The following is a 27,715-nucleotide window of genomic DNA, read 5'->3' on the forward strand; positions in this document are numbered from 1 at the left end:
TTCGCGGTGTTGTTCCACGCTTGCACCAGATTCATCAGCCCCCCGCCCCGCAAAAAAAAAAAAAAAAAAAAAAAAAAAATCAGTAACAATTCCTCCTTACCTTTGGCGAGGAGGATGGGCTGCTCTAAGTAAGGACGGAAAACCCCACGGAGACGCCCTTGGATGCTCACGGCTGACGGCGTGGCTGTGGCGACGGGGCCCCACCTTTTTGGACTCACGTGCGCTGCCTCGTCTTGCCCGGGACAGCGCTGCCCCGAGCCCCCATCCGAAGGTGCGGGTCCTGTGCCAGCCCCCGTGGGACCTCCCAGGACCCCGCCTCCCAGCCTGAGCCTGGCAGCAGAGGGAAAGGCGTCTTGCGGCTCGGGGACTGTCATTTCCCGGGCTGTCCGGAGCCTGGGCTCCGTAGGGAAGAGCCCCTGCTGGTGTCTTGGTTAGGGCCCCGCGGAGTGTTAGTGTGCCCTAACCCCGTCTGCACAGTCCAGTGTGTCTTTGGGTGACACTCAAGAAGGGAGAGTACGGCTCCATTCCCATTCTGTGTCAGACGCCCCCCACCCCGCCCGCCATCGGAGAGTCCACCGTGGGGCCCTGTAGGGGTCCCTGCTCCCGGGGTTGGTGACCCCTTCTCTGCTGCATCCCTTGCAGCTGTCCCTTTCCGGCGCCATCCCCATCCATGCAAACTGGTGGCTCCATGTAAAAAACAGAAAGAAGGGGTGGGATGGGGGAGGGGAAGCGGCGCTTTGATCCTGCCCCCCCAACACACGAGGAGGTTTCTCAGCTCCTTTGAGGCTACGGATCTCCCGGTCAGTGCCTGGGCACTTTCAAGGGCTGCTACCTACTGACATGTTGAGAGTGTCCTTAGAGTTAAATTGTCACAAAACAAAGCATTTAAAAGACAAAGTTGAGGCCGAGATTGGTCTCCTACTTGTAGATCCTAGCCTCTCAGAAGTTGATTGGGACCCCCTAGAGAGGGAGTCCCCTCCCAGCCGGGGTCACTCTTGACCACCAGGAACTTGTCAGGTAGGCAACCAAAAATGGAGTAAAAATTTTGAGCTGCCTCAAGAGTACTCCAGAAGGTTTTGTGGAACAGAACAGAGGAGGAGGGTTAGCACACAGGCCCGGTGATCCTGTGGTGGGTGTTGGGCTGTCTGGAGATACCACTTCCCTCCCTCTTTCTGCTTATTCTCACCAACCAGAGATAAAAACTAAAGACCTAGGCTTTCAGGTGGCTAAAAGCCTAAAACAGGGGGAAAAAAAAAAAAAACAAAACAGAGGTGGTGGGGGTGGGGAAGAAACTGCCCCCTTAGGTAGCTACAAACCCAAAAGGGAAAAAAGAAAAAAAGGAACTTTAAACCTTTTGTACTGAGCCAATGGCAGGTCTAGCAAACACAGTGCTAGTCCTCATTACTTGGTAAAAAAATAGATAAATAAATAAACCAAGACCAGGGGAACCTGGGTGGCTCAGTTGGTTAAGCATCTGTCTTCGGCTCAGGGTCCTGGGATCGAGCCCCTTCTCCCTCTCGCTCTGCTGCTCCTCCTGCTTGTGCTCTCTCTCTCGCTCTGTCACTATATAAATAAAATCTTTAAAAAAACCAAAAAGCAGGAACAACAAAAAACCCTAAATATAGGGGGAAAAATAAATTTATAGGGGGAAAAATAAATTTAAAGTACTTAAATAAATTATGTGTATGTGTATGTGTGTGTATAACTAACTTAAAACAAGTTTCTATAATTTGATCCAACTGGAATCCAAAATTTAGATAGTTTTTATAGACTGAAGAATTTATTTTATTTATTTATTTATTTTAAGATATTATTTATTTAGGAAGAAAAAAGGAGAGAGGAGAGGAGCAGAGGGAGAGGGACAAGCAGTCTCTACACTGAGCCTAGACTGAGGAATTTCTATAACAGAAAGATTAAAAGGGTGCTGACTGGCTTTCATGCCTCTACAACCTATGTTCTTCATTAATTTTAACATTTGCTAAAATGCACCAATTTACAAACTTCTTAGGCTTAATACTGGGGCTCAACTTAGAGTTATACCTGGGCATCCCACTGATTTTTTTTTTTTAGATTTACTTATTTGAGAGAGAGAGAGAGAGCAGGAGGGAGAGGGAGAGAGAATCTGAAGCAGACTCCACACTGAGCACAGAGCCTGACACGGGGCTCGATCCCACAACTGTGAGTTCATGACCTGAGCTGAAACTAGGAGTTGGACACTGAACCGGCTGAGCCACCCAGGCGCCTCCATCCCACTGAATTTAAACATATGCCCTGATAATCTTTTTTTTTTTTTTTCTCCTTTTGGGTTTGTAGCTACCTAAGGGGACAGTTTCTTCCCCCCGCCTCCACCCCCGCTGCCCCATTTTAGGCTTTTAGCCACCTGAAAGCCTAGGTCTTTAGTTTTTATCTCTGGTAAGAATAAGCAGAAAGAGGGAGGGAAGTGGTATCTCCAGACAGCCCAACACCCACCACAGGATCACCAGGCCTGTGTGCTAACCCTCCTCCTCTGTTCTGTTCCACAAAACCTTCTCAAGTACTCTGTATCTCAAGGCAGCTCAAATATGCTCTAAATATAAAATAGAGGGGAAAATAAATATGCATCGCTTTAACTGTAGCCTTGCCTAAATCTCCCATAGTCCTAGTACTCACTGACCTAAAATATTCCATGTTAGACATAGATGCTCTGATATAATGAATAATAAATTAAAATTAACATAAGTCTTGGGCTCTTTACAAATTGGCTTGATAAATGGAACCCCATGGATCCCAGTTAAGATTGTTAATATGGCCCCAAATAAATTAAAATAGGACCTTCAAAGATTAAAACTTATTATATAAAACCTAATAAATAAAGGAGTGATTATCCCCACAGCTTCTCCATTTGACAGTCTAATTTTGCCTGTTCTTCAGCCTGAAAAATAACTAACGGTACCTCCTGATGGATTACTACAAGCTTAGTGCTGTGGTCCTATCCACCCAGGCCCCTGTACCCAATACCCAATATTGTTGAAATTACGGATTCTATTCAATCAACAATCGGTAAACATTTTGCTCTTATAGATTGGCTGACGTGTTCTATCCAGTGCCTGTTCAACAGTCTCAGCTGCGGTTTGCCTCCACCTCTGAAGTCCCCAGATACCTTTTCTCAGCTACCCATGGGGTGTTTTTATAGCTTCGCCATCAAACAGTCTTTCCGACCTTGCCGACATCCACCCTTCTCCAGGAATTTAAATCGGTAACATCCTTTTTCAAGAAGGCTCACTTGATACACATATTAATGACACTTAAGACTAATATCATTTAGTGCTTTTTGGGTTCTGGTAATATACTCCTCATTTACCAATTTTACTTAATTAAAGTCAACAGGGGAGGTACCTGGCTGGCTCAGTCAGAAGAGCATGTGACTCTTGATCTAGGGGTCGTGAGTTTGAGCTTCACATTGGGCATAGAGATTACTTAGATAAATAAACTGGAAAAACTTAAAAAAAAAATCAACAGGCACTCCTGTTGGTGTCTTCAGAAACTCCTTCACTGTAGAGGTTTTGGCAACCTCTTCTCATGCCTCCTGGAAATCTCTGGACCATTTATGATGGTCACTGGTTGCCCCTGGGCTTCTGATGAAAGAAAACTGCCCCTCTCCATCTCATGTTACACTCCATCGAAACCTCAAATGACTGGCTACCTATTGGGCTGTCCTGGAAATAGAGACTCTCACAGATCCTGAGCCTGGGACGCTCCATACCCAGCCGCACCTTATGCTTTGGATTAAAACAACACTCCACAAGCTTGCTATGTCAACTGAGGCCTCCTAAAGACAAGATGGAGCCAAACCTGGACCCTCTGGCATATTCCCCCTGCAGGAGGGGGTGACTTCCCCTGTTCTCAGTTTCTTGCCAAACACCAGGGTGCTAAAGGAGGTTACCACTCCCCCAGACCCCTTGGCTACCTGGAGAACCTCCTGGGATTAACTGAATGAATAGCAGTGGGGGTTCATGTCCTGTACGAATGGCCCTACTCCCCATCACACAGGCTGGAGGTCAGGAGAATGTTGTTGCTTTCTATCCCTCAGCCAGAATGTCCCTGATAAAGAATGGGACCCGAGAAACAACATACTTGGCCAAACATCAGGCTGTCATCTTAGCGCCAGATATCCTGGCCAGTTATGGCCCCGTCCTCACATTTATTATAAGCTGTTGGGCCATTGCCTAAAAATTATCTCCTTCAGGGAAAATATTTTAGAAATCTCTTGCCTCACAAATAGCCAAAATATAAATCGAAATCACACATGCCTCTGCATGTATTAAGGCCACAATACACGGCTTTGCCAGACACTCCTTGTTCCTTTCAGAGTTACAGACATTACTGGTAGTAACAAGACACACATTTTCACTTTTCAAAATACATAACGCTGGACTCTTGAAAGAAGGTAGTCAATAGAACTTTCATGATAGGTCCCAGGTAATTGGCTTAACTGAGAGACATATGGTCTTCTCAGACAACTCCTTTTCAAACACTAGTACAACAAATTAAAGTTCTCTTTCTTGCCCCAGGCCTTAACTTATTTTTTTTAATAAAGATTTTATTTATCCATTAGAGAGAGAGAGAGAACATGAGCGGGGGAAGGGGCAGAGGGAGAAGGAGAATCATGCTCCCCACTGAGCAGGAAGCCCGACATGGGGCTCAATCCCAGGATCCTGGGATCATGACCTGAGCCGAAGGCAGACATTTAACCCCCTTAATTTATTTTTATAAAAGTTCAATCTTATCCCCATCTCATAGGGCTGGAGGCCAGATGAGGGGCACATACTCTCCTGGGACTCATTAACCATAGATTGTCCCACCAGCCAGAAAGCTTGCTTCTCTGATAGGGGACCAATCTGAACCTAAACTCCCACCCAAAACTCAAACAAAACCTTGTCAGGTATGGCTGTTGAGTATTGGTCTGGTAACTGCTGGTCTGGGTGCTTTCACTTGTTTATAGTCTGGAGACTCACTCAAGTGGATACCCAATCCCACATCCCAGACAACATTGCCCTGGCCCAGAATCTCAGCTAGAGACGACATGGCCCCAGATGATGTTGCTCCAATCCAAGACCTCACCAAATTGGAGGTGACTTCACTTCTTACGCTAAAGTCTCCACCCCAGGAACCCCATGGCCCACCTCTCCTATGGCACAAAGTGGACACAGGCTATTTTGTGCTTTTCTGCCTGAGTTTGCTGTCTGCTTTAGCCCATGATTCTCATATACTCCTTACTCTCTGCTAAAACGTACACCCAACACTTCCATGCCCCAAAGGAAATTTGGTACAGGTTACTAAAACTGATGGAGATTCTTGCTTTCCTCAGGAGGCACCTGCCAGGTATCTGTCACCCCCACCCCCTGGGGAGAGGATCACCCACTCCCTGATGCCTTTTCCTTTTCCTACCCACCCCTCCCCCAGATATCCACCATAATCTCTTGCCTTGTGTCTCCAACCATGACCACAACCACTCTTTCCCCTTGGTTGAGCACAACACCTTTTTCTCACAGGTACATTATGCTCTAAATAATGACATCTTCAGGTACTACTGTGGCCCAAACTAAGAGACCCAGAACTTTATGTATGTTTCCATGTTGACTCCCCCACATGTTTCCCCACTCCACCCACACCCTGCAGAAGCAGCCAGCGTCAGCACCAGTGTGGAAGCCTTTCTCAAAATCAAATCATAACTGCCAACCAGCACCTTTCAGCAGCCCTTTCACATCCTTCCAAGGCTGCACAAAACATTGTCCCTGATGCAACAATCCATGAGTCTCTAACCCAAATGGTAACAGATTGGCCCTCGACTATTTACTAGCCAGGGAAGGAGGGCTTTGTCCATTCAGGGTACTTCCTGCTGTATGACATTATTAACTCTGGGCAGGTACAGGCCAGACTACAAGGAATGGGCCAAGAGGTAAAGATTTCTCATAAAGTAACCAACATCTTCCAACAGATTCCCTTAAAATCAGAGATGCCTGGTCTGTTTGTTGGCTATTGCCCACAGAGTACGGTGCCTGGTTGCACTGATTCTCATCAGATGCCCAATAGGACTTTTCTGAGCTGTCACCCTTACCAAAGTTTGCCTTCCAGTGGCTAAGCCAAGCTGTCCCACTCACCTTTAACATCTCCACAACCCAGATGCAAGTGTTAGCCATCCCAGTTAGTATTGTTAATGATGTTGAGGCACCATAGGATCGATTGCATTATAACTTTTAAAAACTTCATACTTTCCTGATGCCCCAGCATCCCTACTACCAGGCTATGAGTACCCTTGCCCAGGCAGCCAGGTGCATCAGTGTGATAAAGCTGGTCCCTGCCACGAGTATGCCTTCTCACCCTCCCCGGACTGTGACATAGTGACCTTCAAACGCACCAGTGAAATGCCTTCCCTTCTTTTATTAGTGTCCTCCCTTCTGACCCCCGATTAAGGCACTTGCACATGGGTTCTCCCTCTCCCCCAACTCCCCTCTCTTGGCTGGAGTGGGCCCTGAGTGGGATGTCATACCTCCCTCTTCGAGGACCTGTGAGTATAATCAGTTTCTTTCACTTCCGTACTTCTCTCCACGGTATTATTCTGGGTCCACACCTGACTGACCAAACCAAACCAAACCAAACAAAACAATAGAAAAAATCATTTTGGGTGGCTCAGTCGGTGAGCATCCGACTCTTGATTTTGGCTCAGGTCATGATCTCAGGGTTGTGAGATCGAGCACCACATTGGGTTCTGTGCTGGGCATGGAGCCTGCTTAGGATTCTCTCTCTCTCTCTGCCCCACCATGCCCCCATAAAAATTAAATAAAAAAATAAATAATTTTTTTTAAAACCCATTTTAAGTAATATAATTACTCCTTACACACATGTACCTGTGGCCTCCCTAGTCAAGTTGCTTTTCTTGCACAGAGCGTTAAATCATTCCAAACATAGCCTCCATATTGGGTTTTAAAAGATGCAGCCGGTTTCTGATGACGCAATAATTGACACATGGAAACAATTTTACTTTTGTAACTTAATGCAGGAATCTGTCTTGGGACTCTGCAGTTAATTTGTTGCTTTTTGTAAAAAAAACACATTTTTATTACTGAAGTTTATGATGTACCTTATGTATATCCTTTAAGTCTGTGATCTACTTTGACATATGTTAGGGCAGCCCCCTTATTGACTCCCATTCTAGATGAAGTTGGAATCTTACTGAAATTTTATGAAACCTACATAAGGCTGTGGTTGCTAAACTTTAGTGTGTATTAGAATCACTTGGGGAGCTTGGTAAGAAGACAGTTTTCTTGAAAACTTCCCCCTCCCTCTCTCGTGATTCTGTTAAGTCTGGGTTCAGCCCAAGAATCTGCATTTTAATAATCATCAAGGGATTGTAAGGCAGTCATCCCTAGACTCCATTTAGAGGCACACTGCTGTGAGCAATTTGCACAGAATTGACAGCTTCTTACAGTCTCTTCATTTATTTGGATCTTCTTTTTACCTTTTAGCAAAGTTCTTCCTTCAAATGTTACATCTTGCACACTGTGAATTTTTTTTCCTATTATATCTTGTAATTGTTATTGCTAGTACACAGAAAAGCTATTGATTTTTAGATGTTTGTTTTTTATCCAGCCACTTGGCTAACTTCTCTTGTTAAATCTAATAGTTTTTCAGTTAAACCCTTTGCATGGGTGAGGTGAGGGGGAGATTGGTAAATCAGCTCAGCACCAGGGAACACTTGATTTTGCCTCCTCCTTCATAACATTATACCTATCATATCTAATTTATGTGTCACTGCATTGCCCAGAGCTTCCAGAACGTTGCTAAATAAACACTCAAAGAGCCCCCCCCCCCCTTAATTTGTTCCTGACTTTAAGGGAATGCCTTATTATGGTTTCACGGTTAAGAATGGTGCTGGCTATTGGTTTTATTTTTATTATTTTTTTTTAGGATTTATTTATTTACTTTAGAGAGAGAGTGAGTATGAGGCCAGGGAAGGGCAGAGAAAGAGGGAGATAAGCAGACTCCCTGCAGAGCAGGGAGCCTGAGGCAGGGCTCGATCCCAGGGCCCCAAAATCATGACCTGAGCCGAAACCAAGAGTTGGATGCCCAACTGACTGAGCCACCCAGGCGCCCCGGTTCTGGCTATTGATTTTAGAAAGATCTCTTTGCATTTATGGAATTAAAATTTAAGGGAATAGCTTACTAAAAAAAGAAAAAGAAAAGGGAAATAGCTTACTGTTCCTGGTCTTCTTAATGCTGCTGCTGCTGGGACTTTTTTAAATGAGGAACGGTTGTAGAAACTGTAGGGAGGAAAAAGGCTTTGTTCTTACCCCCTCTTAAATTCTTCACCTGGGACCCTGTAAATTGGGATGACAAAAGGCAGATGAACAAAGGAAAACAAAGAAATTTATTAGCATGTGAACTCCCACTTATGCCGGATCGACTCAAAAGGGTGGGGAGAGCTTGTGGTCTGATACAGTGTCGTATGTCATTTATACCACAGTAAGAAAAACAAATTAGGGGTCCATATATCTAACTTCCCAGGGGAGAAGGGGCACTTCTGGAAAAGCAGACAACTTTTTGGGAAGACCTGTGGGCCCTTGGGAGAATAGACAGGAGACATGCCAGTGTGGGTGTGTGAGTCACTCCTGGTGGGGGATTTATGACAATTGATTGCTTTGGGGAGGCTCTTCTTATAGACAGATAAGGAATTTCAGGAACTCCAATGCCTTCACCCCAAAACAATTCTTATGTCAAAGAGGTATGCTTTAGGGTGGCACATCCTGCCTGATCCCCTTCAAATCTTACTTAGTGCCTTTCAGTGTCTTATTTAAGGAGTGAAATTGTTTTTCCTTTTTTTTTTTTTAAAGGATATTAATAAAATTTCTAACCCATCGGGGCTCCTGGGTGGCTCAGTTGGTTAAGCATCTAACTCTTGATTTCGGCTCAGGTCATGATCTCAGGGTCCTGGGATCGAGCCCCACATTGGGCTCCGCGCTCAACAGGGAGAGTGCTTGAGATTCTCTCCCTCCCCCTCTACTCCCCCCCTCTAAAAATAAATAAATAAATCTTTTTAAAAAATTTCTAACCCATCTTTACCCTTCTGAAATAACATACTCAGTTGTGGCGTATTTTTCTTATTCATTTATTCTGAATTTTATTTCCTACAGTTGCAGTCTCTAACTGTGAGATATTTTCATTCTAAAAAGTAGCTTGCCTGCCAAACTACAGTTGTCAAAACCAAGGTTTTAAAGATTAGGGTAAGGCACCGACTTCAGTTTTGAATATGAACTAAATTCAATAAAGAGAAAGTTCTAGGAGGCAAGCTCTTCCAAAACAAACCAAATTTGTTGATATTAAAACCCATGCAGAGGGGCACGTGGGTGGTTCAGTCAGTTCAGCATACGACTTGATTTCGGCTCAGGTCGTGATCTCGTGGGTGGTGGGATCGAGCCCTGAGTTGGGCTCCACACTCAGCTTGGGGAGTCTGCTTGAGGCTTCTCTCTCTCTCTCTCTCTGTCCCTCCCCCTGCCGTGCATGCTCTCTCTCTCTCTCTCTCCCCCTCTCTCTAAAATAAATAAATCTTTTAAAAAAATACTAAAACCTGTGGATAGGTAACTTTTTTCCTGATTCACATTCTCTAATTGATCAGAAAACATTTTTGTGGTTTCATAATTCACTGAGAAGACTGAATATGCTTTGAAATCTCCCTTGTTTTTGTTTTTGTTTTTTTACAAATTTGGCTAAATATTCCTTAAACTATGGTCATTTAAGAAATGCACAGTTTAACCGGTTTCAGAACATGCCTACTGGCATGTTTTGAAGAGGCTTCCTGATGATCGATCCATGTATAGAGAAGACAGAGCCAAGAGATCTTTCTGATCCACTCAATAGATGTACCTACAAGATCTAAAGACAGCAATAATTGTTGTCTTGGTTTTTGTTTTGTTTGTTTGTTTAAGGGCATAAGCTATGGATATGTAGGAAAAAAATCAAGAATTTGTAATTTTTGGTAAGGAATTATAAAACTTGATGAAGTTTTATATCAAAAATATTTATTCTGGGGCACCTGGATGGCTCAGTCGGTTAAGCGTCCAGCTCTTGGTTTCGGGTCAGGTCCTGATCTCAGGGTCCTGGAATTGAGCTGCACAGGGGGCCTCCCACTCAGTGGGAAGTCTGCTTGTCTCCTTTTCTCTCTGCCCCTCCCCCTGCTCACACACGTGTTTTCTCTCTCTCTCTAAAATAAATAAATCTTTAAATATATTTATTCAAATATTCAAATCGTTATTCAAAAATATGAGAGATGATATCTTTTTATTCAGAAATAAAATTAGTCTGTATATTTTTTGGAGATATATTCATCAGTTTTTGGTATCAGAAATACCCTACTTTCAAAAGAATTTGGGTAGCTTCCCATAGTTTTCCGTGTTAGAACATGAGTATAATATGAGTTAGAACTAGAGTATAATATATTTAGCTTTAAAATTGGCTTTTCCTTAAAAGTTTGAAACTGTTAAAGGATAATATTTAGAATTTGGCAAATTCGTGACTCTCCTGCAGATATAAAAATGAACATGTGTTACAGACTTTATTGTAGTCATTAATTAGTGAGGGAACCAGGCAGATGTTATAACCAGTTCAAAGAGAATTTTTAAAAAATTTATAGATCAACAGTGTTGAATTATAGATAAGCAGTACTGAAATGAATGAATAAGTGAGCGAGTGGAAGCAGAAGTGGGTTTTTCACAGGGGAATCAGTTGAACTCACACCAGGCAGAACAGAATCTGCATGTCCGTAGATAAGAATGATTTTATCTTGCTCTCGGTTACTTAGAATTTACAGTTGTAAACTACCTCATGTGCAGAACCCTCCCGGCCCTCTCAGACAAAATTAATGACTTCCTCCTCCGTTTGCCCATAGTACTTCATTCCTGCCAATTATATCACACTTGTTTCATTATAGTTAGCTAAGAGTACTTCCTCCTCCGTAGATTATAAGGTCTAGGGTTATTGTTGCTCTTTATATTTTCCAGCACCAGGCACAGTGTCTGGCGTGCAGGAGATCTGTGTCAGAGTATCACAAATTACTTTCATTTCCTCTGCTTCCATGAGCCCTTTTCACTCTCTCTTACCCTTTCTTTATCTTCCTGGATCTTGGCTTCTGGGTGTGACTAAATCATCAGCATGAGATCTTACCACCCACAAGCATTGTTTTCATTGGATTCACGGTTTCAGCCTCTTCATATCTATCAGACAGGGCTCAAAGAGAGAAGCAAAACCACAAATGGAGATAGATATAGATATATATATAGAGAGAGATATAATATATATATGATTGATTACAGGGATTTGAATTGAACACAAGTGTAGAACCGGTTAAACTGTGCAAAGCTATTGTCTTCCCTTCCATGCTTGAAATCCACTGGGTAGACACTGGGAAGGAAGAGATGCATGAGAAGGGGGGATGGGGGAAAGTGAAGGATGACTGAATCCCATGAGCACACAGTGGAACTCATGAGCATGAACTGGAACCCACGAGGACATACTGGGACCGAGTCCATTCTCCTGACTCCAACCGTGATGAAGTGGATGTCCCACCTGAGAAGCCGGTGCCTCCCTCATGGAACGAACACACTCCTGACCTAGCAGTTGGAGAAGCTGAGGGGGATCTGGGCAGAGGCGAGCAGCTGCAGACCCAGAGCTGCCCTGCAGCAGGAGGGAGCCCGCAGATGACCAGCCATGTGTGGGAGCTACAAAAGCACCTGCCCTGACCCTCCGACATAAAAGCAGAAGGGCTCTGTGCACCTAAAATCATTCCCAAATAAAGCTTGTTTGGTGGCTTTGTTTTGTTTTTTAATGGCTCCTGCTTCACTTTCACCTCTAAATCTCTCTCTCTCTCTTTTTTAAAGATTTTATTTATTTATTTGACAGAGAGAGACACAGCAAGAGAGGGAACACAAGCAGGGTGAGGGGCAGAGGGAGAAGCAGGCTTCCCGCCGAGCAGGGAGCCCGATGGGGGGCTTGATCCCAGGACCCTGGGATCATGACCTGAGCCGAAGGCAGACGCTCAACGACTGAGTCACCCAGGCGCCCCTCACCTCCAATTCTCATGTGAAAATATCTCTTGTAGCCCACTCTTAGCCAGAAACCTACAGGGAAGGTAATTCTGGAAAACTTAACAAAGCCAGCACAATATCCATGTGTCTGATTCCGAAATACCCGAGGTTTACTCTGTGAACCGAAAAATCTGAAATATGGGCAATATTTTGCCAAAAAAGCCACTGTGGGCTGGTGGTGAGGGAAAACCCTTCGTAGATTGGCTGGCAATGGAATTGGTTCCAGAAAGATGGGTTAAGAATTCCATGGGGGAAGGCTAAAACATCCCATGGGAGACAATCACGATTCACAACAGAAGACCCTCAGTCACCAGTAAAAGGCATAATTATTCTGAGTTCATTGTCTTTCCTGGGGTGAGATAGATTTGAGAAAGATTATCAGTAAGATTTCAAAGCAAAGCCATCTAAATTTAATTAATTAGAACATCATCCACGCATTATAGTTCATTGAGTTTTTTTAAGAAGTGGTGAGTGTAATAAAGGATAATAGAGTTTAGTAGAAATGTAGTGGGCAAGAGCGGGGACTCAACCACTTACTAGCTGTGTGACCCTGAGCAAGATGTTTAAACCTTTGTAAGCCTCTGTATACTCATTTGTAAAATGGCAATAGTAATGGTCTCTACCCCATAAGGTTCTTTCGAGGACTTGAGAATTCATATAAAGTGCTTAGCAGAATATCAGGTGCATAGTAAATTAGCTGCTGCCAATATCTTGTCATCATCGTTGTGGTCGCTATTATTTTATTATTGATCTAGGAAATGCTTTCCAGGCAGGTTGATTTCCAGAGTCTCAGTAATACCTTTGTCCACTCAAAGCGGCAGGCCAATTTAGCAGATGGGGCCGGCGTTGACTGTCCCAAGAAATTTGCTCTAGTTATTATTATTTTTTTAAAGATTTTATTTATTTATTTGACAGACACAGCAAGAGAGAGGGAACACAAGTAGGGGGGTGAGGCTACCCACGGAGCAGGGAACCCGATGCGGGGCTCGATCCCAGGGCCCTGGGATCATGACCTGAGCCAAAGGCAGATGCTTAACGACTGAGCCACCCAGGCGCCCCTCTAGTTATTTTTAATGCTTCCTTTAGTTGCTCTTCACCCCAACCCCAAAATGCATTCCTCCACTTCCCTGTAAAAGATCTCTTTCCTTTGTCTAAGAAATATAACAAAAACTGTTATATTTGCATTTGTAATTATTTCATTGTGTCTGTCTTCTCTAGACGCACTGGGGGCAGAATCCTTGCCTTCATGATTGTACCTAACCCACTCACTCCCTGGTGCGGTACCTGAGGCAGGGAGGCACTTACTTGCTTAATACTTGTGGAATGAATGTAAATACGTTTTTTCAGCTGGGTATACAAATAAGAAAGGAAGACATAATAAAGAAGACAATTACTTGGATATTTTTCTGAAGAAACTAGAGAAAGCTGCAAGTAACTGGTTTGCAATTTAAAAGAAATGGGCTATTCATTCACAGCTCTACCAGATGTTGGGTGAGGATGGTTTTAGAACCCAGGGTGCAATGGCTGGAGACACAGGCACCCTACCGGTCGGTGATGTGGGCAGCAATGGTCCTCCGCAGGGAGAAATGAGATGAGGTTAAAGCGACTGATGGCCTCCCCGAAGCAGAGGTTAGGGACTTGTGTTATGAGGCCACAGAGAAACAAGACTGATGTCCACCTCCACCATGGGTGTCCTCCTATAACCATAAACAGGAGCTGTAAGCCTTTGTCGGCCTGAGAAAGAGAGAACTGGGTATCTCTTGATCTTTGTTGAACAATTACAAACAAAGAATGGAATGTTATCCTTTAATTAAAGAGCTATTCTAACCTTCTTTATCCTGATTATCATTGAGTTTCCATAAATCTTTATCTCCTCTAAATCTGCAGTCTCATTTTCTTTCCCCTGCCCCCCATCTTAATTAGGTTTTCTGGTTTGTGGGCATTTTAACTGGAGAAAAATCACTGAAGTATAATTTGGAAACGATAGTCCCTTCTGGTTTTACTACTCGATTCCAGTATTGATTGGATCCCCAAAATATACTTTCATTTACATACCTCTTTTTTAGAACAAAATCTATGGATCCCATCAATGCAGTAACTTTTTCTCCTTTACTGAGCCCAAACTCACATTACTCCAAATGCGAAAATTCCCTCAGTGGAAATAAAGGGTTTCTATTTATTGAAAGATGTGTACTGCAGGTACTACCTCGGATGTTTCTAAGAAAGAAACGCATCAAGTATTCTTTCTGCTTTCGCCTCCTGACCCCCAAAGTATTTCTTGAATCCGTTTCTTTCATGACAGCTCCTGCTTCGGTCCAGGATGTGGGTGTTTCTCTCCAGGGACATTGCAGTAGCTCCCACGCCCCCCGCCCCCGATATTTCCATACCGCAACCCCACTGAAATCCTCTTCACTGGCAAAATAGGTTCCAAACTGAATCATGTTTCCGAGGCTTTGTTCAAGCTCTCCCTCCGCCCAGAATGCCCTTTGAAGCTTTGTTTGCTGGTGAATTCCTTCAGGACCATTTTAAATGTTACCTCCTCCTTTCATCTCTTCCCAGCTCCCTCAATTGGGATTATGCATGCCTTATTTGGGGCTGGGTAGAGCTTGCTGTATTACATTATATTTGCATTTGTAATTATTTCATTGTGTCTGTCTTCTCTAGACGCACTGGGGGCAGAATCCTTGCGTTCATGATTGTACCTAACCCACTCACTCCCTGGTGCGGTACCTGAGGCAGGGAGGCACTTACTTGCTTAATACTTGTGGAATGAATGTAAATACGTTTTTTCAGCTGGGTATACAAATAAGAAAGGAAGACATAATAAAGAAGACAATTACTTGGATATTTTTCTGAAGAAACTAGAGAAAGCTGCAAGTAACTGGTTTGCAATTTAAAAGAAATGGGCTATTCATTCACAGCTAGAGGATGAAATTCTGGGCTCCCAACACACACTTCTCTCTCTTTCGAAATGCATAGTGCCTACCTAAATGTACAATGAATGTCTTGGAGAAAGAAAAAAAAAATTTTTTTTTTGTTTTTTGCTGTCCTCAAGAAAATCAAAGAACAAAATGGGACTTCTGAGAAAAACTTAGCTTGTGCAACCTAATTTTGAATTACAGTCATGGTTTAAAATTTTGGTCTTTTTTTTTTTTTTGTGGTAAGATTTTATTTATTTGTTTGACAGAGAGACACAGCGAGAGCAGGAACACAAGCAGGGGGAGTGGGAGAGGGAGAAGCAGGCTTCCCGCCGAGCAGGGAGCCCGATGTGGGGCTCGATCCCAGGACCCCGGGATCATGACCCAGCCGAAGGCAGACGCTTAACAACTGAGCCACCCAGGCGCCCAAGATTTTATTTATTTTTTGACAGAGAGAGACACAGCGAGAGAGGAACCACATGCAGGAGGAGTGGGAGAGGGAGAAGCAGGCTTCCCACAGAGCAGGGAGCCCGATGCGGGGTTCGATCCCAGGACCCTGGGATCATGACCTGAGCCGAAGGCAGACGCTTAACGACTGAGCCACCCAGGTGCCCCTAGTTAAAGTGTTTTAATAAAGCAGGTCATTTTGATCCAACATGCTCTTTCTTCTCATTCTTTTACCATCATCTAGAATGCGTCAGGATCATGCAGCTGGCTATCCAGATGGCCTGTCGGGACAGTACCCGTTGTGATTCTATGCGTTAAGATGCCAAAATTTCTTTGTCCCCCAAATCAGTGTAAAGCATCTCTTTATCTTTGTAAATCTATCATTTAATACTCATCAGGAAATAAAATTGTGAGTGCTCGTGACCTCTAACTGATTGCCAGAATATGTTCTGTGGTGTTTTATTGGAGCTTATTCCCATCATGTCAGCCCTTTCAAGAACATTGAATGTTGTGGTCTCTCCACATTGTCTCGCATTGGTCAGGTGTGGATTTTGGTGTGGTAGCAAGGACAGGGCACACCCTGGCTAGCTCACCGTTCCCAACCAGAGAACTCCCAAAGAGAAGTGTGAATAGAACATGGGCATGTGCTTCCTGTGGCCTCCTTGCCTCTTTCTCTACCTCTCATGTCTTTATGGTTCTGGAGAATACTGTAAACACATAGTGAATTTACTCCTCCTAAAGCACTGCCTTCACCTTATTGCTCAATAAGGTGATGCCCGCCCCCCCCCCCCACCCCGCGGTTACCCAAGAATGTATTTCCCCTCAACCCCCTCCCCAAGCCAGGGTGGCGGGCTCCTTACAGCCTGGCTGCAGATGCCTCCCCAGCCTTGCCTCCCACCTCACATCTCTTCAACCAAATTCTCCTCACCATCAGCCCCGCTGCCCCACAGACTCTTCTCCACAAATATTTTCTACTCCCTTTTCAGGCAGTTTCTCTGCTAATAGCCTTCTGTTCCCTCTCAGTATGTTGCAATTATATTCATTCTCCAAGGCGCAGCTCAAATGTCACGTTCTCCACAGACCCTGTCCTCATCCCCATAGTCAATCACTCTTACTGTGTAGACATAGATCTTCGTTTTCAATGTATGCACAGCAGTCGTCAGCTTACTGCTTATGCCATAGTTATCTGTGGCCACGTTTATGTTCCCTTGAGCCAAGGTTCCTGCTTTTGTTTTACTCTTTTAATTCCTGTGTTTCCCATTTCCAAGCATAGCGTCTTTCATTCATTCTTCACCAGATATTCATTGAGCACCCTACTATGGGCCAGGCCTTGTTCTAGACTCTGGGGATAAAACAGGAAACGGAAGATAAAATTTCTTCCCTCACAGAGCTTACATTTAGTGAAAGAAGAAGGTCTGATTATAAAATAAATGGATAAAATATAGTACAATGTGCCGTGGAGAATAAGGGAAGAGACTGGTGCAGGGAGTTCAGGAGGTAAGGGGTAAGGGTGATTTAAAATCGGTTTTCAGGGAAGCCCTCCCCACGAAGGTACCATCTTGGTGAAGATTTGTGGGCGTGAGGGAACAGTCATGTGCATTTGTGGGGGGAAGCGCAGGGAGGGTGCCGGGAATATCCAAGGTCCTCATGGAGGCCAGAGTGGCCGGAGCCAGGAGGAGGTAGAGGACCAAGTCAGAGGGGAGTGCCCTCCGAGGTGGGGGCCTGGGTGTTTACCCTTAGCAGGGTGTTTGAGCTAAAGAATACCATGATCTGATCTGTGTTCTAAAAGGATCTCCCTGGCCGCTGTGGTGAGACTTAGCCAGGAGGACCATTTTTAGATCAGGTTTTCCTGGCACGTTGAATGTGGGTGTTGTTGGAGAAATTGAAGTGTCTAAGGTGACCCTGAGGCTTTTGGTCTGAGAAATAGGAAGGATGGAGCCACCCGCTAATGGAGAAGGAGAGACTACAGGTTTAGGGGAACGAGATCAAAACAACATCTGCATCTACTGACGTTTAAAGGTGCCCACAGTTCATTAAGTACAAGATTTCACGTGTACACTTAGGGGGAGCAAAACCTGGAGGATGGACGTTTAACTGTTAACAGTTAACTGTTTCGGGCATGGCATTGCTGGGGGCTTTCACTTCCCATTTCCTAACTTTTAATTCCACGTGCATGCAATCCCTAAGTCCAGGTGATTCGAGAGCAACAAGATATGTGAGACGTGGCCCGGGCCTTGGTGTGTGTAGGAAGAGGGCAGAGCGCAGAGCAGGTGAGGTAGGGTGATCGTACCTCAGAAGTCTGCCCACATCCCAGGCCTCGGCTCACAGCTTTGCACATTTCTTTCTTCACTCACCAGAAAGTTCAAACCTTGGAGGCCAATTCACAGTAACAATCAGGATAGAAATGTATTCACGGTGGGCTTAAAGTAACATTATTTGCTTAGGAAAATCCTTTCTTGTCAGTAACTCCATTCAGAAAACTGTATTATAGGGGTGCCCGGGTGGCTCAGTTGGTTAAGCGACTGCCTTCGGCTCAGGTCATGATCCTGGAGTCCTGGGATCGAGTCCCGGGATCGAGTCCCGCATCGGGCTCCCTGCTCGGCAGGGAGTCTGCTTCTCCCTCTGCCCCTCCTGCCCTGCTTGTGCTCTCTCTCTCTGGCTCTCACTCTCACTCTCGCTCTCTCTCAAATAAATAAATAAAATCTTTAAAAAATAAAAATTAAAAATTAAATTTAAAAAATTTTAAAAATAGAAACATTCCGGTCCTCTTAGCGGCACCCTTGCAAGTCCTTGTCGGGTTGTGTTGCAGCTCTACACACCTCACGTCCTTGGTTAACTGTGTAGCCCCCTTTATTGGTGACTTTCCTCATTTTGCTCCTAATCCCGAGACACACACTTATTTATACCCTGAAACCTTGTAATGCTTACGATTAACATGAAGTGACCCTGTCTGTGGGCATGAGGGGTTGGGGAAGACCGAGAAGGTTGATAATTTATGAGGTCTGCTCCAGGGGGTTTTCTGGACAGGGAGCTGTACGGAATGAGAAACTGTATTAGGTCACCTTGCACAAGGTGTGTGTGGCAGGCAGCCCGGCTGTGGAAGAACAGGCATCAGGCAGTTAACTACGTCTTACGAGGCCCTGGTTTCCATAGTTCTCATTCTGGGGATGTGGTGGTTCTGAGTGTTTGGGGGAGTTTGGGTTCTGAGTTGTTGATTCATTCTTCTGGCCGTGGGAAGGATGCAAGATGATGTACGACCTTCTTCAGCACCAGTCTGAACCCTCCAAAGCAACCTCTGCTCCCATCTCTTTCATGTGGTTTTTGTCTTTCCAAAGAAGTCATCAGTATAATTTCTAAGAGACTGTTGGGAGGATTTTTGTATGAGGTCATACCCTGCTTCACCGACAGAACATTAAAAGCCTAGCCTACATTCTCTTTCAGGTTTCTCACCGAATTCCTAAGTAGTCACCGTTAAGCTGGAATAAATCTGTAATTCTTCTTGTTTCTCTTGGATCACAAATGGGCAGGGCATCAGTGAGATTTAGGACAGCTACTTATAATAATAGACTTTTAATTATTGAGTGCTTGCCATATGCTTACCAAAGAACCTTATATGTATTAACTCCCTTAATCCTCGTGGCAGCCCTAGGAAATAGCTACTATTATGATCCCATTCTTTAGATGAGAAGACTGAGGCTTAGGGAGGTTAAGCGATTTGCACATCACCCCGCCACTAAGTGGCAAAGCCTGGACTTGAAACCAGAGAATCTGGATCCAGGACATGTGTTCACGGTTCTGGCTGTGGTCTGCATTCCCACTCTAATGGAGGGGGGACGAATTATCATTAGGGCCATCACCTTTGGTATAAGGCATCCACTGAGCAGCTGCTAGTCTGCTGGCCCAGGACATCCAAGTTCAGGGTTTGGGGTTCGATGGTCATGTGCAGTAGCCTAGCATTTCTAACCTTAGCATTCTACCGCTAGCCGTGTAAGATTCTGCCGGAGTCTCCTTCTCAGGGTCCCCATCTCTTGGACTTAGTGGACTTCTCTGTCCTTTGGGGATTTCTTGTTTGCTCTGGTTTGTTTCATGTTTGGTTGTTTCTCTTTACTGCACCAGGCTTGAGGTGCAAGAGGGAATCAGCATCCTGAGGAGTCATAGTTTGTCTTGGCACTTGGAGCTGGGACTCTGGGTCAGAAGAGGCCGCCGTGATGCTCTTTAAAAGCTGTAGGCTAGGGACTTTTAGGCACGAGGATTTCATTTTCAATTAGCTGCGGTCAGACTGCTTTACCGAGTTGTTTTGCGTTTGTGTTTTGCCTTAGGGATGGGAAGGCATATGAAGTAATTGCATATGGTGGAGGCTCTAGAAAAGGTTCTTTAGAGCTGCTGAATCAGGCCTGTCAAGAGTAAACACCTCATTGTCATCTATAAAATAAAATTAATAATGTTTACCTAGCCTTTTTCAGACCTCCCAGGATACCGTGAGTAATCATTTGATTCCGGGTCTATAAAATGCAGCTAGCTCTTTAGGGGGAGGTATGGGTGTGTATTTATAAAACCTTCGTAAAAATTATATATGAAAGAGTAGTCACTGCTAATAAGTAAGGAAGCCATTCCCTGGCCTTAATTCTTCCACCTCGTTAGAGAAACCACCTATTTGCTTGGAACATCTGATTCAGCAGGGCAGAATTCTGTGAAATTATTCTTGCCTAAGAATCCATGTACCTCTCAAGGAGCTCATGGACAGAGGGACTTTGTCATTTTTATATGGAATAATGTGAGGTATTGGATAAGATATTTGGCCTGTAAACAGAGCATGTGAATGCATTTAGAGTATCTGAATGTCAGCTAGAACAAAAGATTCAGCTGTTGTAACAAGAAACCCCAAAATAATGTGGCTTAAAAATGAAGTTTATTTTTTTTCTCACGTAAGAGTCCAGGGTGACGGTCCCATATCATCGGAGGAGGAGAGGTTCATGAGAGCCAGGCCGTGCTCAGCATAGCTTCTTTCTTCTGCTCATCACCATCTCAGCCCATGGGAAATGAGTGTTTGAGAGCTGTGTGCGCCGGGCCAGGAAGATCCCACTGGCAGGAATTTAGTCACATGGTGACTTCACAGCCCACAGGGGTTTGAGCAGTCAAAGACCTAGCTATTCTTCGAACAGGGAAGAATGGGTCTTCATAGACAGCTAACATTCCGGGCACAGTCGGTCCGGTCCCTCTGGCCACCAGATATCATTGAACACCCTGTTTCCAACAGGTAAAACACTCTCTCTTCATCCCAAGCGAGACAAGCAAAACCCATCCATTAATGTACCACCTGAAAGTTCTCGATCTCTGGGTAATGCACAGTCCTTCCCATCAAGCTTGGATGTGGTTCCTCATGGTCTGACAGCCTGTGAACTGAAAGGCACGTGATCGTCCCTCTACGTCATACTCACACTCAGCGTACAATGGTAGAGCAGGGGGTGGAAAACCACAGTTAAAATTGCCATCTGAAAAAGAGGAGAAGGAAATGCACCCAGCTGCCCCCCGCCCACAGCCATGCTGGAATCCCAGAGCAGGCAGTGGGAAGGCTCCCTGCCCTACAGAGGGAGGTTCCCCGATGGGACCCTGATTCTGCTCTTCGGGAGGACCCCCTCGTCCCTGGCTCTGTGTGTCCCTTGGCCCTGACCCTGGGGGGGCACATCCCTATCCTCGTTATCCGCATCTGAAGTGGGTGTTGGGATCTGCCCTCCTTGGTGGCTGTCCAGCTTTCGCGGCACATTGCCTGCTGGTGCAAATTTAGAGGTCTGCGAGTACAGCGGTCACACGGTTTTATGGGCTTGGCATCAGTACTTCACAAAACCCACAATTCCCTCGGAAACTCCACTGGCTTCGGATCTGTTAATTTCCAGGCAGTTCACATACCAGCAGTCTCTCCCCAAGTTCTTTCCAAGTCATGGCTCTCGGGCCTGCTTTATTTCTTTGCTTCCATGCTTTCCTCTCTCAAATTAATGGCAGCCGTACTGGGGCCTCGGAAACAAAAGACTTTGGAAGGAGGGCAACATGCTTTTCTCTCATCTCTAATCTCATGCTGTATGAGGTGTAGAAGCCACCGGCCTTTCCAACCCTTCAGGGCCCCAAATTTCCACACTCTTCCCAGTCTTTTGCATCTGTCTCTTTGCAAAGCTGTCTATCCTGCCCTAGGCCTGTCTCTTTCTTATAATTCATACTAAGAACGAGAACAGCTAATTCATACTAATATGCAGGTTCTTTTCAATCATTTCTCGTAAGGTTTTGAGTGCAATCGGAATGTGATCTGCTTTCCAAGTCAGACATATCAGGGGACAGTTTTGTTTTCTTTCTTTCTTTTTTTAACGAATCAAGAAACTTTGTTGACACAGACCAGATTTTTGTAAGACATTTTCCCTGTGTCGGTTTCTTTTAACTGTGGTAAAATATCATAACATAAAATTTACCATGTTAACCAATTGTGTGATTCAGTGGCATTCAGTACATTCCCACTGCTCTGCAACCATCACCACCACCCATCTCCAGAACTCTTTTCGTCTTGCAAAACTACAACTCTGTCCCCATTAAACATTAAGTCCCCATTCCCCCTTTCTCCCCAGCCCCTGGCAAGCCATTCTACTTTCTGTCTCTGTGAATTTGACTCCCCTAAAAGGCCCCTAAAACTGCAATCATACACTATGTGTCCTTCCATCACTGGCTTATTTCATTTAATAAGATGTCCTCAAGGGTCATCCGTTTTGTAGCATGGGTCGGAATTTCTCTCCTCTTTAAGGCTGAGTAATATTCCGTTGTATGTATATATGTCTCACATTTTGTTTATCCCTTTCCCCATCGATGGGCATTTAGGTTGCTTCCACCTTTTGGCTATTGTGAAAAATGCTGCTGGGAACATTTATGTGCAAATCTCTCTTCAAGTCTCTGCCTTCAATCCGTATGGCTTCATAGCCTGAAATGGAAGTACTGGATCATATGTTAACACCTGGTGTAATGTTTTCAGGACCCTCCACACTGTTTTTCACAGCAGCTGCACCATTTTCTGTTCCCAGCAGTGGTGCACAAGGGTTCCAATTTCTCTACGTCTTCGCCAACACTTGCTATTTTCTGCGGTTTTGTGTGTGTGTGTGTTTGATAATAGACATCCTCATGGGTGTCTTTTTTTGATGTGCTATTGTTTCTTTTCTTTTTTTTTAAGATTTTATTTATTTATTCATGAGAGACAGAGAGAGAGAGAGGCAGAGGGAGAAGCAGGCTCCCAAGGAGCAGAGAGCCCAATGTGGGACTCGATCCCAGGACCCTGGGATCATGACCTGAGCCGAAGGCAGACGCTTAACCATCTGACCCACCCAGGCGCCCTGTGCTATTGTTTCTTTTACTTTTTTTATATGGTGAAATATATATAACATAAATTTTGCCATTTTAACCATTTTTAAGTATACAATTCAGTGGCATTAATTACATTCACAAAGTAGTACAACCATCACCACTCTATTTCCAAAACTTTTTCTTTTCCTTTTTTTAAGATTTTATTTTTAAGTAATCTCTCCACCTGTCGTGGGGCTTGAACCCACAGCCCTGTGATCAAGAGTCACATGCTCCACTGACTGAGGCAGCCAGGTGCCCCCTCCAAAACTTTTTCATCATCCCATTGGTGAAGTGTTTAAGAGTCAATTTTAGACATTATGACAATTGATCCCTAAATGCTTCAGTATGTGTCTCTAGAAAACAGAGACCTTTTCCTCTGTAATACAATACTATTACTGTATGATACTCTACTATTGTGATATGAACACTAGTCACTCACATTCCCCTAGAGAGAACTTACAAACAGGGCCACCCTTCCTTGAAAAGGAGGCTGCTAATTATAGTGGAGTTGAGCATCCACTTGCCCAGTTAAAATGGAAGAAGGGAGAATGGATTCTGGTGCTTTACCAACCTACAGCAATAATGCACTAAAGACTTCACTGATTCACATTAAACAAATTTTGGTGGCTGGTGATACTGGGAGTTTGGTGCAGTGTCTCAGTGATGTTATCGAGGAGTCCGTTCTTTCCATCTTCTGCTCTGCCACCCCAGTATGTTGTCTTTGGATCATTTTTGTTGTCTCATGGTTACATGATGACTAACATGACACTAGGTATCATATTTTCACAACAGCATCCCCAGTGGGAAAGGAGAAGAGTGAAAGAAGCTTTCCATTACCAGGGATGCAAACCCTTCTCATTTGCTCTTCAGCAAGTAGAATTCCCCTTGACTCTCACTGGCCAGGTGCAAGAGGTCTGGAAAGATATGCATTGCAGGAATGACATAGCTGTGATTGGCTTAGACCAGTAATGACTTGCATCAGTCAGGGCTGAAAGCATCCCAGTCCTGATTAAAACTAGACAGTCACCTAAGAGGAGAAATGACTGGTGGGTTGGCAATAACTCTGCCACATGGGCAACATTTTTAAATATTGTTAAAGATATAAATGGACTCTGGGGAAATTCTTAGAAATTCTAAGAAGATATCAAATTGAAAACCTGGTAGGAGGGGCTTCTTTCTGGGATTATTCCATAAATGGTGTGGGGACAGTGTCTACCATCTGTTTCTGAGAGAAAGAGTTCTTTGGGCCACTAGCATGAGAGGATCCCTATAGTGATCTGTCAGTGGAATGATGGTAACTGCTTTTAGAAATCAAGAGAGCACTGGGGATAAACCAGTCACCATGGTTCTACTTAGAAATCATCATGTTCTTTTGGAGATGATAATATTTTACGGAAATCTTTTACTAATTAATATATTTTCTCTTGCCAGTACTCACGAAAATCATTTTGGGCCAAAATTGACCTCATTGATTGAAAAATATTGTTCACATCCAATTAAAGAACATCATATGTTTTAGGATGACACCAGGTCACCCAAATTATGCTTTCCCAAACTTAGGATTCAGCGAAAGCAAATTTTTACTGTCAGCATAATGAGCTGGTTGTACTGCAGATTTGTATCTGAGAGCCTATAAACATTTTAGCAAAACAAAACAAGTAGTCCTTGTTATTACCCCTTATTATTGTAAATGAATTACAAAATAACACAAGGCTTTCACATTTGCTCATGACACGACCGGAAAATAACTTAAGATTCCCAAAAGGTTAAAAAAAAAAATCAAGGATGCCCTTGGTTCATAGACACTGTGACAATCCCAATTATTAGTGGGTGACTCGTTAATCTTTCCTGTTCCATTCCAGCTGGCCCTGAGAGCAGAAAGAAAAAATTGCTTTGGCAGGGAGCTCATTTCCTGATAAATTACAGAATTAAAAAGACAAAAAACAAAAAACAGATAAAGATCCCGAACGTCACTTGCAGTGGAATATGGTTAACATTTATTGAAAAGCCATCAAATGCTAAGCAGTTATCAGTGCTTTCAATGTATTTCCAACCGTCATAAAAAAACTTCTGAGTAAGTACCATTATTATTCCCACTTGACTGACGAAGAAACTGAGGCAGAGAGAGATTAACAACCAGGCTCGCACAAGCAGTTGTGGCAGAGCTGAAACTCGAAGACATGGTCATCTGGCTCCAGAGTCCTTGAGCTATAGCTGCCTCCTCACTATGATCTTAGCTTGTGCAAAATCCTTCTGACTCATAACAGGCAAATCCTTTCCAGCCCCAGAAAATATTATCTTACCTTGGGGATATTTTATTATAAGTGGTTTCTCACCAATAAAGTTGTAAAATCTGTAAATGAAGATGATCCAGTGGGCTTTACTTTTCCATTTGTAGATTGGCGGAGTTTTACCATCGCTGATAGACTAGAAGGTTTGTCTTCAAGGATTATCATTGGTAACAGTATGCTGTATTCTTTGACCTCAGTAGCTTCATGAGGTTATACTGTAAGAACCATCTGTTTGGAAATTTGATGATAAAGGTATAAATAATTATATGACCTCAACTTTATCAAGACCCCTTTTTCGAGTCAGTTAAAGTAGTTGGAATCTTGGGTGCCCAGGTAAAGTGTGCTTAAAGTAACACTTTGTTGGGGCACCTGGGTGGCTCAGTTGGTTAAGGTTAAGCTTCTGCCTTTGGCTCAGGTCATGATCCCAGGGTCCTGGGATTGAGTCCCACATTGGGCTCCCTGCTCAGCAGGAAGCCTGCTTCTCCCTCTGCCTGCCGCTCCCCCTGCTTGTGTCCATTCTCTCTCTCTCTCTCTCTGACAAATAAATAAAATCTTTTTTTTTTTTAAAGTAACACGTTGTTTGCTTTCATGAGATTGTAAGTTTTCAAATGGCCAGGTCTTCTCTTGATGATTTACAGCTGGAGGACTTACAGAAGAACCGAAGTGTCACCAGCGGGAGCCACCACAAATGTTTGCGACAGGTCAGGTTCTCTCTGAGGAAGAAGGAAAGCTTCAGAGAAGCAGGGGACAGAGCAGCATTTTCAGCCTGTGACTCTGTGCTGACGAGTCTCCACGATGCAGTCTCACTCATGCCACAGATGGGGTGAAAGAGAGTGAAGCTCACTCAAACTTTGTAAATACTTATTGCAAGAAAAGGACACACAATAGACATGTGCAGAGTACAGAGAGCTCGTATTGGCTCTCTAGGAGGATTTGACCATCTGGATAACAGCTTTGCAAATCATTTGGATAAATGATACCATTTGGAGGAGAGCCTTCCAAATCAAATCTAAATGCCAGAACCCCTTCAAGAAGGTTTGTGCAATTTTGGCTCTTTTCCTCCTGTTGTCAGAAACTCATTAGGTGCCATTGTTCCAGATAGAGTTTACCATTTGGGACACAGGAACTATCCTAAGTTTCTTTACTCTGAGGTATTATTGGAAGATTAATATCAATGGAGTAAATATTACACAGACTAAAAAAAAAGTTTAATTCAGAATGCAAAGATAAAAGCATCTTAGGAGCATGGAGTGCTCCTTCCCCACGCCCCCACTTTTCCTTAAAAAGGCAAGGAAAAATGTCCTCTCTTAGCTGGTAGGTATGGTGTTGCTATAGCTCAGGGAAAGGGTAGAATGTGTCCTTGTTAGGAAATGTAAGTAAAGTTTGGGTGATACTTTCTAATGTGACTGGAAGCAATGGACCAGTTTATTTTGATGGTGTCTGGAAGGATAGAAGAAAGAGAACCATCTCCGTTTTAACTTTTAATTCTCAGATAACACTGAGGCAGTGAAGAGAGTTAATTTAATAGACCTATTCATTTATTCTTTGCAGAGGTACTTCCAGTCAAATATCTAAACTTATTAAGCCAGAACAGCTCAGAGAGGATTATGAAACCTCACCAAATCAAACGTTATTTCCTGCCGCCTCCAGAATCCTCCTCCAGTGCAGAGAGTAGAGAATGCATCAGTGTTGTTTCTTTACTGCAGGTTTCTTTGGTCACATTATAAGCTGCATATGGGCTAAAGAAGGACAAATAGATTATTTTGGACAAGAAGAGAAAAAAGTATATGTAACAGAGTCCTCTATTGCGGTTAATACAGTCCCACCAGGGAGGGAGAAAGAAGTAACAGGACCAAGATATGTCAGATGGGGCATTGATAGGTTAACAATACCAGAAACAATACCAAATAACTCAAAGATGGATAGGGAGGTGATGTAGGTAAGGGAGCCTTACACACACACACACACACACACACACACCCTTCGTTGTTCTGTTCTTAAGCTCATGCTTATCAGTTGCCAAAACAACCTGGCATGGTAGGGTGTATTATGACTAAAGTATATGTTCTCCATTACAAGACTCTTCCTTTACTATTTCAGAAAACTGACTTAGATCATCACATATTTCCTGATCCTTGTCAAAGTGATTTATAAACTGTCTAGGGTCTAACCCACTTCAATAAGACAATAGAGATCTATAGTTTAAAAAGACATAAACATGGGGTGCCTGGGTGGCTCAGTTGGTTAAGCATTGGACTCTTGATTTCAGCTCAGGTCATGATCCCAGGGTCCTGAGATTGAGCCTCGCGTCAGGCTCTGCACTGAGAGTGTTGCCTGCTTAAGATTCTCTCTCTCACTCTCCTTCTGCCCCTTTCCCCTCTCCCCAGCTTGCACTCTCAAATAGATAGATAGATGATAGATACATACATACATACATACATACATACATACATACATAGATATAACCAGGGGTGCCTGGCTGGCTCAATTAGTAGAGCATATGACTATTGATCTTGGGGTCATGAGTTCAAGCCCCACATTGGGCATAGAGCTTACTTAAAAAAAAAAT

At 43.9% G+C, this 27,715-nt stretch overlaps 1 protein-coding gene across 3 annotated transcripts in view; it reads left to right on the forward strand.

Moving 5' to 3' along the window:
- Window positions 1-27,715, forward strand: part of TMEM150C (transmembrane protein 150C) — a 71,801-nt gene that overhangs the window by 23,353 nt on the left and 20,733 nt on the right. The window contains exon 2 of one of the 3 annotated variants that reach the window (XM_035004669.1): window positions 25,785-26,181. The exons of the other annotated variants lie outside the window; for them this stretch is intronic. Coding sequence (XP_034860560.1) covers window positions 26,120-26,181 — 62 coding nt within the window. The 5' untranslated portion in view covers window positions 25,785-26,119. The remainder of the gene's footprint in view (window positions 1-25,784; window positions 26,182-27,715) is intronic. 3 annotated transcript variants of the gene reach the window in all.

Source organism: Mirounga leonina, unplaced genomic scaffold (genome assembly GCF_011800145.1).
Source record: "Mirounga leonina isolate KUSES-001 unplaced genomic scaffold, KU_Mleo_1.0 Mir_129, whole genome shotgun sequence".
In the NCBI taxonomy this organism is placed as follows: domain Eukaryota; kingdom Metazoa; phylum Chordata; class Mammalia; order Carnivora; family Phocidae; genus Mirounga; species Mirounga leonina.